At 46.2% G+C, this 13434-nt stretch overlaps 1 protein-coding gene across 1 annotated transcript in view; it reads left to right on the forward strand.

The window, feature by feature from the left end:
- Positions 1-13434, forward strand: part of EIF3B (eukaryotic translation initiation factor 3 subunit B) — a 404806-nt gene that overhangs the window by 314326 nt on the left and 77046 nt on the right. The window contains exons 15-16 of the mRNA XM_078664978.1: positions 10724-10849; positions 10963-11040. Coding sequence (XP_078521104.1) covers positions 10724-10849; positions 10963-11040 — 204 coding nt within the window. The remainder of the gene's footprint in view (positions 1-10723; positions 10850-10962; positions 11041-13434) is intronic.

The raw sequence follows: 13434 nt of genomic DNA on the forward strand, positions 1-13434 counted from the left end.
TCCTAGTATTTACAGTCAAGCACTTAAGAGACAATTAGACAACATTCACATGCCAACTGACACTGCCCTGCTCCAGTATGTCGATGATCTACTGATCACAGCCCGTTCCGAACGTGACTGCGAGCGAGCGTCACTAACAGTCTTGTATTCCCTAGCCGAGATGGGGCACAAGGTGTCCCCTTCTAAGCTTCAATTCTGTGTCCAGCAAGTGGTCTACTTAGGACACTTACTGTCCAAGAGGGGTAGGCAGTTGACACCAGACCGTATCCAGTTAATAGCGAGTCTTCCTCAGCCCAAGACCCAAAAGGAGGTACGTGCTTTTATCGGCCTTACTTCTTATTGTAGACAATGGATTCCTCAGTATGCATTTCTAGCCAAGCCACTGATACAGTTAACGACACAGGAGGCAGCCGTATCGACTGTCCTCCCTTGGACATCTGAACATACACTCAGTTTCAATGAGTTAAAGAAAGCCCTATGCCAAGCTCCAGTTCTAGCGACACCGAACTACAGTAAGCCTTTTACACTTTTCGTTACTGAACGTGAAGGTACAGCATTATCTGTTCTCACACAAGATCAAGCAGGACAAAACAAGCCCTGTGCTTATTTTTCGAGCACATTAGATCCAGTCGCCCAGGCTTTGCCTGCGTGCCTTAAGTCAGTTGCAGCCACAGCCCTAGCTATCAGACAAAGTGATTCCATAGTCTTAGGACATTCCTTGACAGTACAAGTTCCACATTCCGTGGAAGTTCTTCTGAACCGAACACAAACTCAGCACTTGACAATTGCACGTTTAACAGGTTATGAATTGACACTGTTCCAGCCACACATAGAAATCAGACGCTGCAACATTTTAAATCCTGCTACACTGTTACCATCAGTTACTTCGAATCCTGACCCACATGACTGTGTGGAAGTAGTTAACATTACGACAAAGCCAAGACAAGATCTGACAGATACTCCGTTACCAGACCCCGACCTGACGCTTTATGTGGATGGTTCATGTATGAGAACTAGTACAGGAGAACTAGTCGCCGCGTATGCAGTGACTACTGACACCGAAGTTATTGAAACACACCGTATTGATACTCTGTCCGCTCAAGCAGCAGAGCTAGTTGCTCTGACACAAGCCTGCATACACGCCAAGAACCTGAAAGTTAACGTTTACACAGATTCACGCTACGCATTCGGAGTCGTACACGACTTCGGAGTGCTCTGGCAGGAGAGAGGTTTCATGACTTCTCATGGAACCAAGATTCAGCATGGTCTCCTTATTCAAGCTCTGTTAGATGCCATACATTTACCGACATCCATTGCTATCATGAAATGCAAAGCACATACGAAAGTCACTGATATTATTTCCCACGGTAATGATCTAGCAGATCGCACAGCCAAGCTTACAGCACAGACTCCAGACATTCAAGTTAATCCGACACAGACACATACTCCAGATCCGATTACATGTATGACAGTTAAGGACCCTACACAAGATGTCATAGATATCCAGTTACATGCTACTCCCGAAGAAATCAAGAAATGGTCCGAACAAGGAGGGGTCCAGACAGATCAAGGATGGTTAACAAAGGGTAGAGCCACATGGTTTCTCCCCGACTCTATGGTTCAAGTCATTATTAATACCGCACATAGTCCAGCACATTTAGGAGAAAAAGCTATGTTAGACAGTATCCAGAACATTTGGTTCAACAAGCATTTACGAGCTGCAGCCAAGCAGAAAGTCCGTACCTGTATGATATGTTGTCAGTTTAATCCAGGTAAAAGTGTCCCGGTGGAACAAGGTGGTTTCCAGCCCCCTGACCACCCTTTTGAAGTCCTCCAGATGGATTATATTCAGATGGAGCGATGTCGAGGTTTCAAGTATGTCCTTGTAGTTGTATGCGCTTTGTCCAGGTGGACAGAAGCATATCCAGTCCCAGATTACACAGCCGCGACCACTGCCAAGCAGTTGGTTCGTGAATTCTTCCCTCGTTATGGACTCCCTAGAGTCGTATATTCTGATAACGGCCAGCCATTCTCCTCAGAGTTAATGAAGCACGTTTCCCTTTTGCTAGGGTACCAGTGGAAGTTCCATTGTGTACGCCATCCTGAAGCAGCCGGTCTCGTTGAGAGACATAATCAAACCCTGAAAATCCGCATCGCCAAAGTCTGTCAAGAAAAAGGTGTGGACTGGCTAGTAGCTCTGCCAGTTGCTTTATTTTACATGCGCATGGTCGCACATTCCAGATCAGGTCTGTCCCCGTATGAGGTCGTTTTCGGCCGCCCCCCTAATATGTGGGGTACTCCTAGACCCCGAAGTATTACCGATGTTTCAAGTAATATGCTGACAGATTACCTAGCTTCCTTGATGTCTGCCCTCAACTCATGTCGTTCACAGGTTGCCGCCGCATTTCCAGACAATACCGAGGTGGCACCGCATGAAATCGTTCCAGGATCCATGGTGATGGTCCGCAACTTTGACAGATCAAGTCCGCTGGAGCCTCGATGGAAAGAGCCCCGACAGGTCCTCCTCACCACCCGTACAGCCGTGAAGTTGGAAGGACGCAAAGGCTGGGTGCACCTTTCTCATATTAAACTTTTTAATGGACTGAAACCCGTCTTGAAAAACATTTCCCAGGATTTGAAGGATTGCCAAAATATTGTTCTCAAGGACTGTCCCGCAAATGACATTGATTCAAAACCCCCCCTGTTAGAGAAAACTCCGCAGCAGGAGTATAAACAGAAACTACGGTCTAGTAAAATAAGTCAGCCAGTTTGATTGTCTAAGTCCTCCCCTAGGTGAAACGGTTAGACTGTTTCTGACATGTATAAAATAGACCCCCATAGTGAGAGAGTTAGTCAAAACTCAATCCGATGTATCGTTTTTCTATGTTTCATATTGTTTCTCAGCATTATGATTTCCTGCACCAGTTATGCATTTTACCTATGTTTCCCAGTTTCACATGTAAATAAGTCTGCTAATGCTACAGTAGAGCACACGTTTAGTGATCTGCCCCCTCATGAACTGTCCTACCGCCTCGCTATGCGTAATAACTCATTTATCCGCATGTTACATTACTCACACCAGACCAGCAATGCCACTAATTGTTGGGTATGTGGTCGACTCCCCCCTTTCCAGATGCCGAAGGGAGTTCTGCCACTTTTTCCTTATCCATTTTCACATAATGGTTCGTGTGGAGCATGGTCCACGTTAACGTCATCCTCAACAGATATGTCTATTCTTAACAGTACATGTTTCCCAGACAAGCAAGGTTTCCCCCACAGAACCGGGTTAGATCTAGAAAATGAAGTGTATAATTTAGGTAACTATTCTTCGAATTTCATGGTCTTGAATGTTCAGTCTGATACTACTCCAGACTTACCTGCTATTTCAGTACTACCAGTCAAAGGCGAATTATGTGTCCGAAATAATGGTTCCGTACATGTAGGACATAGTGATTGTACTACTGTTGTCAAGTATAGTGACAGTGGGAAATCTATTTTCAAAGCTTCACGTCATTCATATTTTATTTGTGGTCAGACCGCATATGTTCGTCTGCCCCTCGATTGGGAGGGAACCTGTTACATTGCCTTCCTACTGCCACCAGTTTTCCTAGCCCCACCTGATTATCATAGAAATACACATCTAGTACACATTAGACATAGAAGGGAGTCCCCAATTGTCGATTATACTGAAACTACTCTAGAACAATATACCGATTTCAATAAAGGTTTCTTCTTCTTTATAGGCCCTGTCCAGAATAGTAAGTTAATCCGTAGGTTAACCAGAACCCTTGAAGCTGTAATAAATGAGACTGCCTCTGCTCTAGGTAACTTAACCGAAGAGCAATCTGCTATGAGATTTGTCGTTTTGCAAAATCGTCTCGTCCTTGACGTCATACTGGCCGATAGGGGCGGGGCCTGTAGAGTCATCGGATCTAGTTGCTGCATTTTCATTCCAAATAACGCGCCGTCTGTTTATTCAGCTATAACCAGACTCCATAAAATTGCCCATCTGATACACCAAGATCCAGGCACCTGGACATGGTCCGGTTGGTTCTGGAATATAATTTCCGCATGGGGATGGAAAGTCTTGTCCTTTCTAGGTATAGCAGTAGCGATCATATTCAGCTGCTGCCTCTGTATACAATGTGGCCCTGCGATTTGCGGCATTTGTGCTACCTCTTGTATTCCTAGTCCCAAGCCCAGTTCTAAATCCCGTTCCAGGATAATTCGAGACGAGCAAATGATACTGTATGAAATGATAGATGGTATCATGAATATTGATGTTTCCTGATGGAAACGTAGTGACAAGGAGGGAATGTGGAAAAGTAAATTTTGCCATGTTCTGTGTCCCTACGTGTCATCCATCATATGTTATGTGTGCATGATTAAATATGCATATGTACTCCCCATGTCTGATTAATGACGCAATTACAGTTGTGTCCACCTCTAGTATGCCAGTTTCCAGTCCTCGTGAATACTACGAATATCAGGCCTATGTAAAGTTATGTTGCCACGTTTCTCAGTGTGCACGTTATTCTATTATAAAGTCCCCGTTTCTAGGCCTCAAAAGGGCCTGGACATCAGATTCAGCTCCTGTCTCCTGAAGCCTCGCTGAGGAGGGATACAGCCCCCACCTGTATCCTCGACCCTTCACTTACTTCCTGCCTCGCAGTGCCCGGCCCAGCCTGGCTCAGTCTCTGAGTCTGCCAAGAATATGTTATGATTCCAGTTATCAGTTCAGTCCTCCTTCTCTGCATTCCTAAACTACTGAATCGCATCAATAGTTTCCGTCATTGTCTAGCCTTCACGTCTCCATGTTAGAGAATACTGTATTTAATGGTCATTTCATATTCTTCATCACGCACTACATGTAGAATAATGCATGCTCCAGTCTTAGAGTCTGTTAGCCTTTCCTCTCTTGACTTATAGTTTATATCAACATGTTCTCTAAACATCAGATACTAGATACTGTTTAGGTACATGTCGCCCTGACTCTCCAGACTTCAGTCTCTGCTCCTAGCACAGAGTTCATAGCCCCAGCTTCTCCTAGTGATACGTCATTGCCAGTTTGCGCGCACCACTAGGTTAGAGGTCCCGGCTCCCCAGGTAGCCCCCTCCATGGTTTCCGCCCCATTCATGACATATCCTGTTACGTTTGCATCACATGTCTATGTATACGCCCAGTTACACCTACTTTTGTCCTTCTCTTTCGCGACTGTTACGCGTCACGCCTTCTGCTCCACCCACTGCTACGCCTACTGCAATGTAATGCTATGTGTTTGCGTTATGTATATATGCTCATGTATTGTTATTAAAAGCCAGCGCGCTCATCCCAGATCCAGCCCCAGCAGCTGCTGGGCCCTGTCATCCTATTCCTATGCAGGTTGTCCTGTTCCTGTCCTTATGCTGTATTAAACCTGCAAAACTCCTACTACCTCGAATCTTGACTCTTATTTATTGAGCTATCTGTTATGATATATGTCTAGTCAAAAATAGGGTATTATTTATTTATTTACCACAGGGTGCAGGGTGCTTTTGAGCCGTAGGCGCTCAATGTCATCCAATGGGAAAGTTAAAAAGTGAACAAAGGCTGCAGGCTCGGGGACAGAGATTCTTCAGGTGCGACCACCACTTTGAGAGGTAAGTTGGGATCTTGGAGAAGGGGTAGGTACCCCAAAGGAAGGCACAGGGGGCCGTGGGGCACCGGGTGCAGGGGTGTCTTTTGCCGTCGGGAAATCTTACCCTCAGCTGGTCGCGGTTGGAGAGGTCCCTGGTTCTGAGGCTGCAGGCGTCGTCGGGGTCGTCGAGGAGGGTCTTTGGGCACTGGACTTCAGATCCCAGTCACCGCGGGGGATGTCCATGTGGTCTTAGATTACTCAGGCACAGGCCGGGCTTGGCGGGTGCAGAGTGGGCTGGATTCGCTGTTCCTGGCTGGCACCAGGGGTATTGCTGTTGGAGCAGAGTCTCTGCTCATGGGAGTCCCAGTGTTTTAGAGGGTCAAGGCAGGTAGGTCCTCCGGGTTTTCAAAGGTTGCTGTCCGCAGGAGTCGCCGGGATTTATCAGGAACAAGTTCCAGGATTGACAGGCCCGTAGGGCTGGGGCCAAGTTCGTTGGTGTCGTCCTGTTAGCAGCTGCACGCGGGTCTTTTTCTTCTTTATCTTCTGTCTTGTTTTCTTATCAGGATCTGAAGAAGGAAGGTTCAGGGTGCCCCTAAAAACTAAATTTAGGGGTGTTACAGGTGGGGCAAGGGCAGGGACCAATTGGTCCCTGTCCTGGGATGGGTACACCCCCTAGTCTGCTCCTCTCCTGTGGGAGGGGGGCTGGAGCCTAGCTGTGATTGGGCAGGGCTCCCCATCTTCAAAATGGCCGGAGCCGGGGTCGTGCTTCACCTTGCCTCTCCCACCTGAGGGGTGGGGTTGGCACAGGCTGGCACCCCCCTTCCTGACGTAGGGTTTTCCTGCCAGTCTTCCCACCAGAGTGGGGGGTCCGAACTGGTGGGTGCCAGTTGCTGAGTACAGCTAGTGGTCTGGAGAAGCTCACAAAGGCGGCATGCCTTTGAAGCTTCCCTCTGCCCATCCTGGGGGAGGAGACCTAGCACCTTGACCAGGATGTGCATTGGTGCAGGCCCAGGGGAGCGGGGTGCTCTCCACTTAGGGGTCCAGCAACATTTCTGCTGTGTGTCAGCCGAGGCAGCCTCTCAGACCAGACGTGGATTGTAGGTTAGGTTTCAAGGGGCATCTCTAAGATGCATTTTACATTAAATCTCACACTGGCATCAGTGCGGGTTTAATGTCCTGGGAAGTTTGATATCAAACTTCTCAGTCTTCATTGAAGCCATCATGGTGCTGTGGAGTTCGTAATGACGACCTCCCAGCACCATATACTCTTTTTTTTTTTTGCAGAGTTTTATATAGCGCGAACTAGACCCGAACTGAATCAGGTATCAGAGCGCTTTACATAGCACCAGTTACGTTACATGAGGACACGCATTCATTTTTAGGCACGGGGAGATTAAGTGATTTGCCCAGAATCACAGGAGGTTTTTGGCGTCGTTACTGAGACTCGAACCCAGATCCCCAGGTCCGAGGTCGAGCGCCCTAGCCGTTAGGTCAACTCCTCTTAAGAATACTCTTAATGGCAGCACTGCACATGGTGTCCAGGAATGGCCCTGGGTACTGTAGGGCACAGGGTTCATGCACCTGTGCCCACACCACTGGCATAGGGCACCCAGCTAGAGGGGTGACAAGTATGCCAGGGCAGTGGGTTCTGTGGGCATGGCACACAGGGATGGGTGCCATGTCGACTCTGTGTTTAGGTCTGTACTTACCCACACACTGCCTTTGCAGGCTTAGTGTCTGTCAGGGCACAGGGCCCCTAAGGATGGCATAATAAGTGCTGCAGCCCTTAGGGGTCTTCTCTGGTCAACATGCCCTGGTTACCTAGGGTACCAAATACTAGGGGCTGACAGGTGGCCAGAGATGCCAATTGGGTTTTACCTTCAACACAGTTTTAGGGAATGAACACAGGCCCTGGGCACCTGGTTGGCAGGAGCCCAGGGCACACTCAGTCAAAGCACATCAGCAATTCAGCAACAAGTGGGGGCATACCAATGCAAGAAAGATGGCACTTTCACACACTTGTGTAATGATATATCTGTAAGGGACATTAGTTAGTGATAGATTCCTTACCGTCCCACCCATCCTCTCAGTTCTGCGAACTGATTTCTAGGGTTAAGGTCATCCCTTTCAGGGCCCTAGTTTCATGGCACCAGTGGTCAGTATCTTGCATGACTCTGCTTTCCTGGTGCGGAAAGTCATGTACAGAACTGACGTCAGCGCGCATGGTGGCGCCTAAGTAGTCTCCGTGACGTCATCTCGGCGCTTACGACACCAGCGACGGATGTGGAGCCGCGGTACTGCTGACGAAAAACTTTCCGGATCCAGTCTGACACCTGGGGATATTCTAAGGTAAGGAACCTATCAATAACTACTGTCTCTTACAGATATATTGTTACACAAGTAGTAACTTGTGCTTCGCGTTTCCTCAGGGCAGAGCTCTTTGGTTTCAAAGTTGGTTTCTTCTTGGACAGGCCTGCCGTCCTACGGGAGTTTGTTGATCTCTAAATAAGGCAGACCGTACGCCCAGAGTTTTGGAAGTTGCTGGGCCTGCAAGACGAGTCGACTTTTGTAGCTAGGGCCAAAGGCAACCGACAGGCCGGCGGGGCTGGGCCAAGTCAGTCACTAGTCCTTCCTCTTTTCTGCTGGGGCAGCTCTTCAGCGTCCGAGCTACGTAGGTTGTCAGGAATCTGCATTCAGGGTCTGAGTATGCCACCTAAATACTTGATTTAGGGGTGTTGCAGGGGAGTGACAGGTATGGACCAATGGGTTGCTTACCTGTGGTGTCTACACCATCTATTATGCCACCCCGCTGTGAGAGGGGAATATCCCTACCCCTGTTTAGATAAGTCCCACCATCTTCAAGATGGTCGGCCCTGAAAATTTGCTTCACTTTGCCTCCGGCACCTATGGGTGGACTTGGCGAGGGGGGGGGTGTGGGGGGGCACACATTCCATTCTGAACTAGGTTTCCTACTGGTTTTCCTGCCCAAAGTGGGGTTTTAATCTGGGACTGCCATCTGGTGCTAGCAGAGGCTGGGGTCTCATTGTAAAGTCGGCAAGGCCTTTGAATCTTCCTCCCCCAGGATGAGCACAGTGCTCGAGAGGGAAGTGTGACTCCTCATCCTAGGGTGGGCTTTGTTTCTGGCCTCAGAGCAGGGACTCGACCCAGGGGCCCAGAAACCTGTTTGGTGTTGGCAGACTGCCTTAAGACAGTCAGAGACCACTCCAGGGTTGGTAGGTTTTCAGGGGGCACCTCAGAGTTGCCCTCTGAGTACAGGTTTTAATAAATCCAACACTGGCATCAGTGTGGGTTTAAGAGGAGTTGTTTGGTACTAAACTCTCCTGGTTTCAGTGAAGCCATCATGGTGCTGGTGAACTTGAGTTGTTGAGTTTCCAGCCCATGTACTCTGACTTCCCTGGCACTTACATTATTAAGAATATACTTTAAATATTTTAGGGGGTATATCTGCTTATGCAGATATGCCCACACCTGAGTTATAGTGCACCCTTCCTTCGGGCTTGTAAGGCCTGCTAGAGGGGTGACTTGCCCATACCTTTGATAGCACTGCTTTGATATGGCACACGGGCAATATGCCATGTTGACTGTCATTTTTGTCTGCACCAAGGCATGCTGGCTGCAGTGGTAATTAGCATGGTCTTGGTGAGGGTCCCTAGGCCTCTTCAGTCCCAATACCCAGGGTACCATTTATTAAAGACTTATGGGGGATCTGGAGTTTTTCCAATCGTGGTTCAGTTTTAGGGAAGGAGCTCTGGCGCAGAGGACTGGGTTGTCAGGGACCCTGTTCACTTTAATCGAAAGCACATCAAGTTCCCGGCAAAAATTGTGGGGCTAACCATGTCAAAAGAGGCATTTTTTCACAGATACTCTGTTTTTCAACATTGATGCTGATAATGATGTGGAGAATTATTTTCCTCTATATTATTGTAATGCTTCCTCTTTGTTGATTTTCAAAATACCTGTGAATTGAGCATCTTTCCGGATGTGAAGTTGAGCTGCCCCTTTGGTCTTCTGAGGAGGTGGCCTCTTTTGTCTGAATTTAGCTGAAAGCATCTGAAGTTCTGGCACTTGCTCAGTCCATTGAAGATTCCAAGACTGCCATGTTGACTGAGATGTCCGGAGCTTGCTTCCGCTACCTTGGAGCCTTTGATGCCTAGCCAGGCCTTTTTGGATCAAATGCGTAATCCTTCTTTACAAAACAGCACCATAGTCAGGAGGACCCCAAGTTCCTCTCTACTTAACTATCGTTTGAGAGTTTAGTGACGTATGTGTCTGTAACCCCGCAACATGTGTGGGTTATTTGTATGCCAATTTTTTCCCTTGAAAGCGGCTTCCTCTGGTCAGAGTTCGTAAGTAGAAGTCTTGGTACATAAAACTAAGAATTTGAATGAAGTGGATGATGTCAAGTGTGGTCTTAACGCTCCAAGCCATCATGCAAGCGCACCTGCAAGAGAAAAATAGCTCCAATTTCGTAAACAATTAAGATTTCCTTAATTATGCAAATTGACATAAGCCTCTTATTTCCGTTGTATCTCTATTTTTGAAACACCAATGGGAATTGGTCCTCTTGTTTTTTTATTCCGATTAAATAGTTGTTTTGCACTCAGAAATCTTCTCCAACACGACATTGCTAAAGTTCTAGATCAATTTGAAACCCACTACTGTCATGACATTTTTCATGGATTGTAATGTCCGCACCAGAATAAAGTATGGATGCAGAATTAATCTGATAAAAACTATGTTTCCCTATCATTGAAAGGCTGAAATGTTCTAAGAGATGCTTAGGCAAAAATAAATATTTCCCATTTTTCTATAAAAAAAATTAGAATGGTGTTTGGTGAAGAGAGTTTGCCAGAATGGAAAAAGTTATAACCATCCTGTTAAATGGACTGGGTCATATATTGCATTGTGGGAAAGCTTCTGTGAAGAATTTCAAATGATGGTATCTATATAGGAGTGGAGGGATGTGTATGTGTTAATTAACTCATTTATTAGTAAACATACTAGCCTCCCTTTCGAGTCTTTTAAAACCCCTCTTCTTGAAACTTTAAAATGATCATAGACCAACAATACTCTCTCTTTCTCAGGTGGATAATGCCTACTGGCTGTGGACCTTCCAAGGACGTCTTCTCCAAAAGAACAGTAAAGATCGTTTCTGCCAGCTGCTTTGGAGACCTCGACCTCCGACTCTTCTTAGCCAAGATCAAATAAAGGTGTGAAGTGGCCTCCATCCTCCTAATCTCATACTGTGTTTGTGGTATGGGTTTTCCTGTGTCATCAATTGAAAGCTTCATGCAAAGTATCTCTCTTTTGTTCTTTGTTGCAGACCATTAAGAAGGACTTGAAGAAGTACTCCAAGATCTTTGAACAGAAGGATCGTCTAAGCCAGTCCAAGGCCTCCAAGGTACGATTAGAGATTTTTTCCTCATGGGTTTACATATTTGTTTAGTTGCATTTGAAAAGCACTAGATGCTTGCTCTTCTGAGCAGATTATGTGGAAGGTAACGTCTGAATGGAGCTGTGAAGTCCAGTCTCTTCATATGATCAGACAAGTTGTATCCCGGTTTGGATGTTCTACAATCTTGTGTGACTTTTACAAGGTGTGATAAAGCTGAGACTTATTTTGAATTTTTATTAGATTTTGTAACAATTGTTACTTGACTCTGCTCTTACATTTGATTTCCATTGTGAGTGCCAAAAAAAAGTGCTCTTCTTATAGACTTCTAACCGCAGATACCTCACCTTGTGAATTTGAGACTTGATCCTGAGAACTTTGATATCCATTCTCACCTGCTTCGATAGGTGGCAGTGTGTGGCTCTGGGTCAGATCCGTCCTGTTCCGTATGCGACATTGGGGCCTATATATCTGCACCACCTCCATGCACAGATGTCTGTTCCTTTCTTCCCACATCTTCGGAGCTCCTTTTAATTCTATGACAGTATTCCTGACCCTCAAAATGTTACCAATGTGCAAGGAACATATCCCTCCAAAAGCTACAGGGTTTTAATCTTGCAATGACTGCTACTGACAAATGTCAGCAATAGGTACCCAAGATGCCTTTGCTTCAGGCATGACTGCGTCTCGTGCATAATGTGCGGAGATGAATAAGGCGGGAATCTGCAATCGGAAAGCCAAACTTGCAGTCACAGAACTTCTGAGGAAGTCGAAGAAGTCCTGATCGAGCTGTGCAAATATGCTTTAATTTCCTTCTCCGCTCTTGCGATTGTTTATCTTCGAAGCCCGAAAATACCAGTATGTCAAAGCAATCCAAAAAGCACAACAAGTTGAAGCACGGGGTCCCGTTGACACACCACTAATCAGAGTGGTTCACTGCCCCGATTACTACCAAGACACGGAGTAATAGCCCCTAATCCCCAACTCCCCATCAGAATCGATTCTGTGATTGACCCGACTTTCTTGAGTCTTCAGCGACACCTCAACAGCTCCGTGAGTTTAAATTGGCCTTGGATAGAATATTTGGCACTCCTCTGGATCCTTCGACAGCGCCTATGGGCCCTAATGATCCAGGGTGACCTTCAGTTGGGTTACCACTGGCGGACTAGTCCTTGATGCCAACTGCTCCTCTCGACCTTCTCTCAAGACCGTCCCTGGCTCTGTTGAATCCAGAGCAACACAATGTCCAATGCTATTTCCGGCACCACGTTCAACACCATGGGTCTCGACGCCAGTTCCAACAGAACCTGACAGGGAGTCAGTAGTTTTATCAGACTCTGAAGCTAATTTATTATCACCTCCAAGGTTACAAGTGACACATGTATGCCTACTCTGACCCAGAAACCTCCCAACCTCTTGCTGATGCCGATAAAAAATAATAGTGATGATACCCCTTATGATGACTAAAGCCTATTTCTGGATCTGAGAGATGCCAGTGGACTAGACACTTTTCCAGATATTGGCCTTTCTACTTCAAACCCAGCTATGGCAACCGAGGAGTCTCATTTTCAACAGTGGCTAGGAGGGCGGCCAGCGTTTTTGGATCCCACCCTTACCTAAGCAAAGGTGAAGACAAATGTTTTAACTGAAGTGCTTAACCAAGGCCAAACTAACCAAGAACCTCCGCTTCCCATCAGTGAGGCCCTTACGGATGTACTAGTGGTCACCTGGGTAAATCCAGCTCTTGCCCTCCCAGTTAATGGGCAAGTGGCAAGGCGACACAAATCTTTGGCTCCAGATGTTCTCCTCTAGCAACCCCAGGCATTGACAAATCATACAAATGTTGCTAGACCTACAGGTCTAGTGACTTAAATAATCTATCCGACTTAATTGTAATGCTTTTGACCCATAAACTGGTTTCAAATGATGTGATCCTGGCAAATATTTTAATTCACTGAGCTGCCATTTTCTTCATTACCTCTTTTTGGGAGCACCTTCAAATATGCAAGTTCAGCATCTCTGCTGTACAAAAAACGCTTTTGTTTGATTTAACAAGCTAAAAGTTTGCTCGATATATAATACACACCTACCCACATAAAGGATACACATATACTCTGACTTGCCTCTTAGTTCGTTAACAGCATTGTCATCAGGGTGGGGGCTGGCATGTTTCTCAAAATCATGTTTAAAACCTATAAATTTAATAAATGCATAATTAAACCATGAAATGGTAGCACACTGTAATTTGTAATCAGCAGATTTTACATTGAAATGGCCACAAAAATTCCCACTAACATGCAGTTTTACTGATAAAACTAGGTATTGTTCGTACAACAATGTTTGGATATCAAGTTTCTGTAAATATTGGTCATTTTCACATCTACAAGTAAAGTGTTCTGATTT

The sequence above is a fragment of the Lissotriton helveticus genome, chromosome 10 (assembly GCF_964261635.1).
Source record: "Lissotriton helveticus chromosome 10, aLisHel1.1, whole genome shotgun sequence".
Taxonomy (NCBI): domain Eukaryota; kingdom Metazoa; phylum Chordata; class Amphibia; order Caudata; family Salamandridae; genus Lissotriton; species Lissotriton helveticus.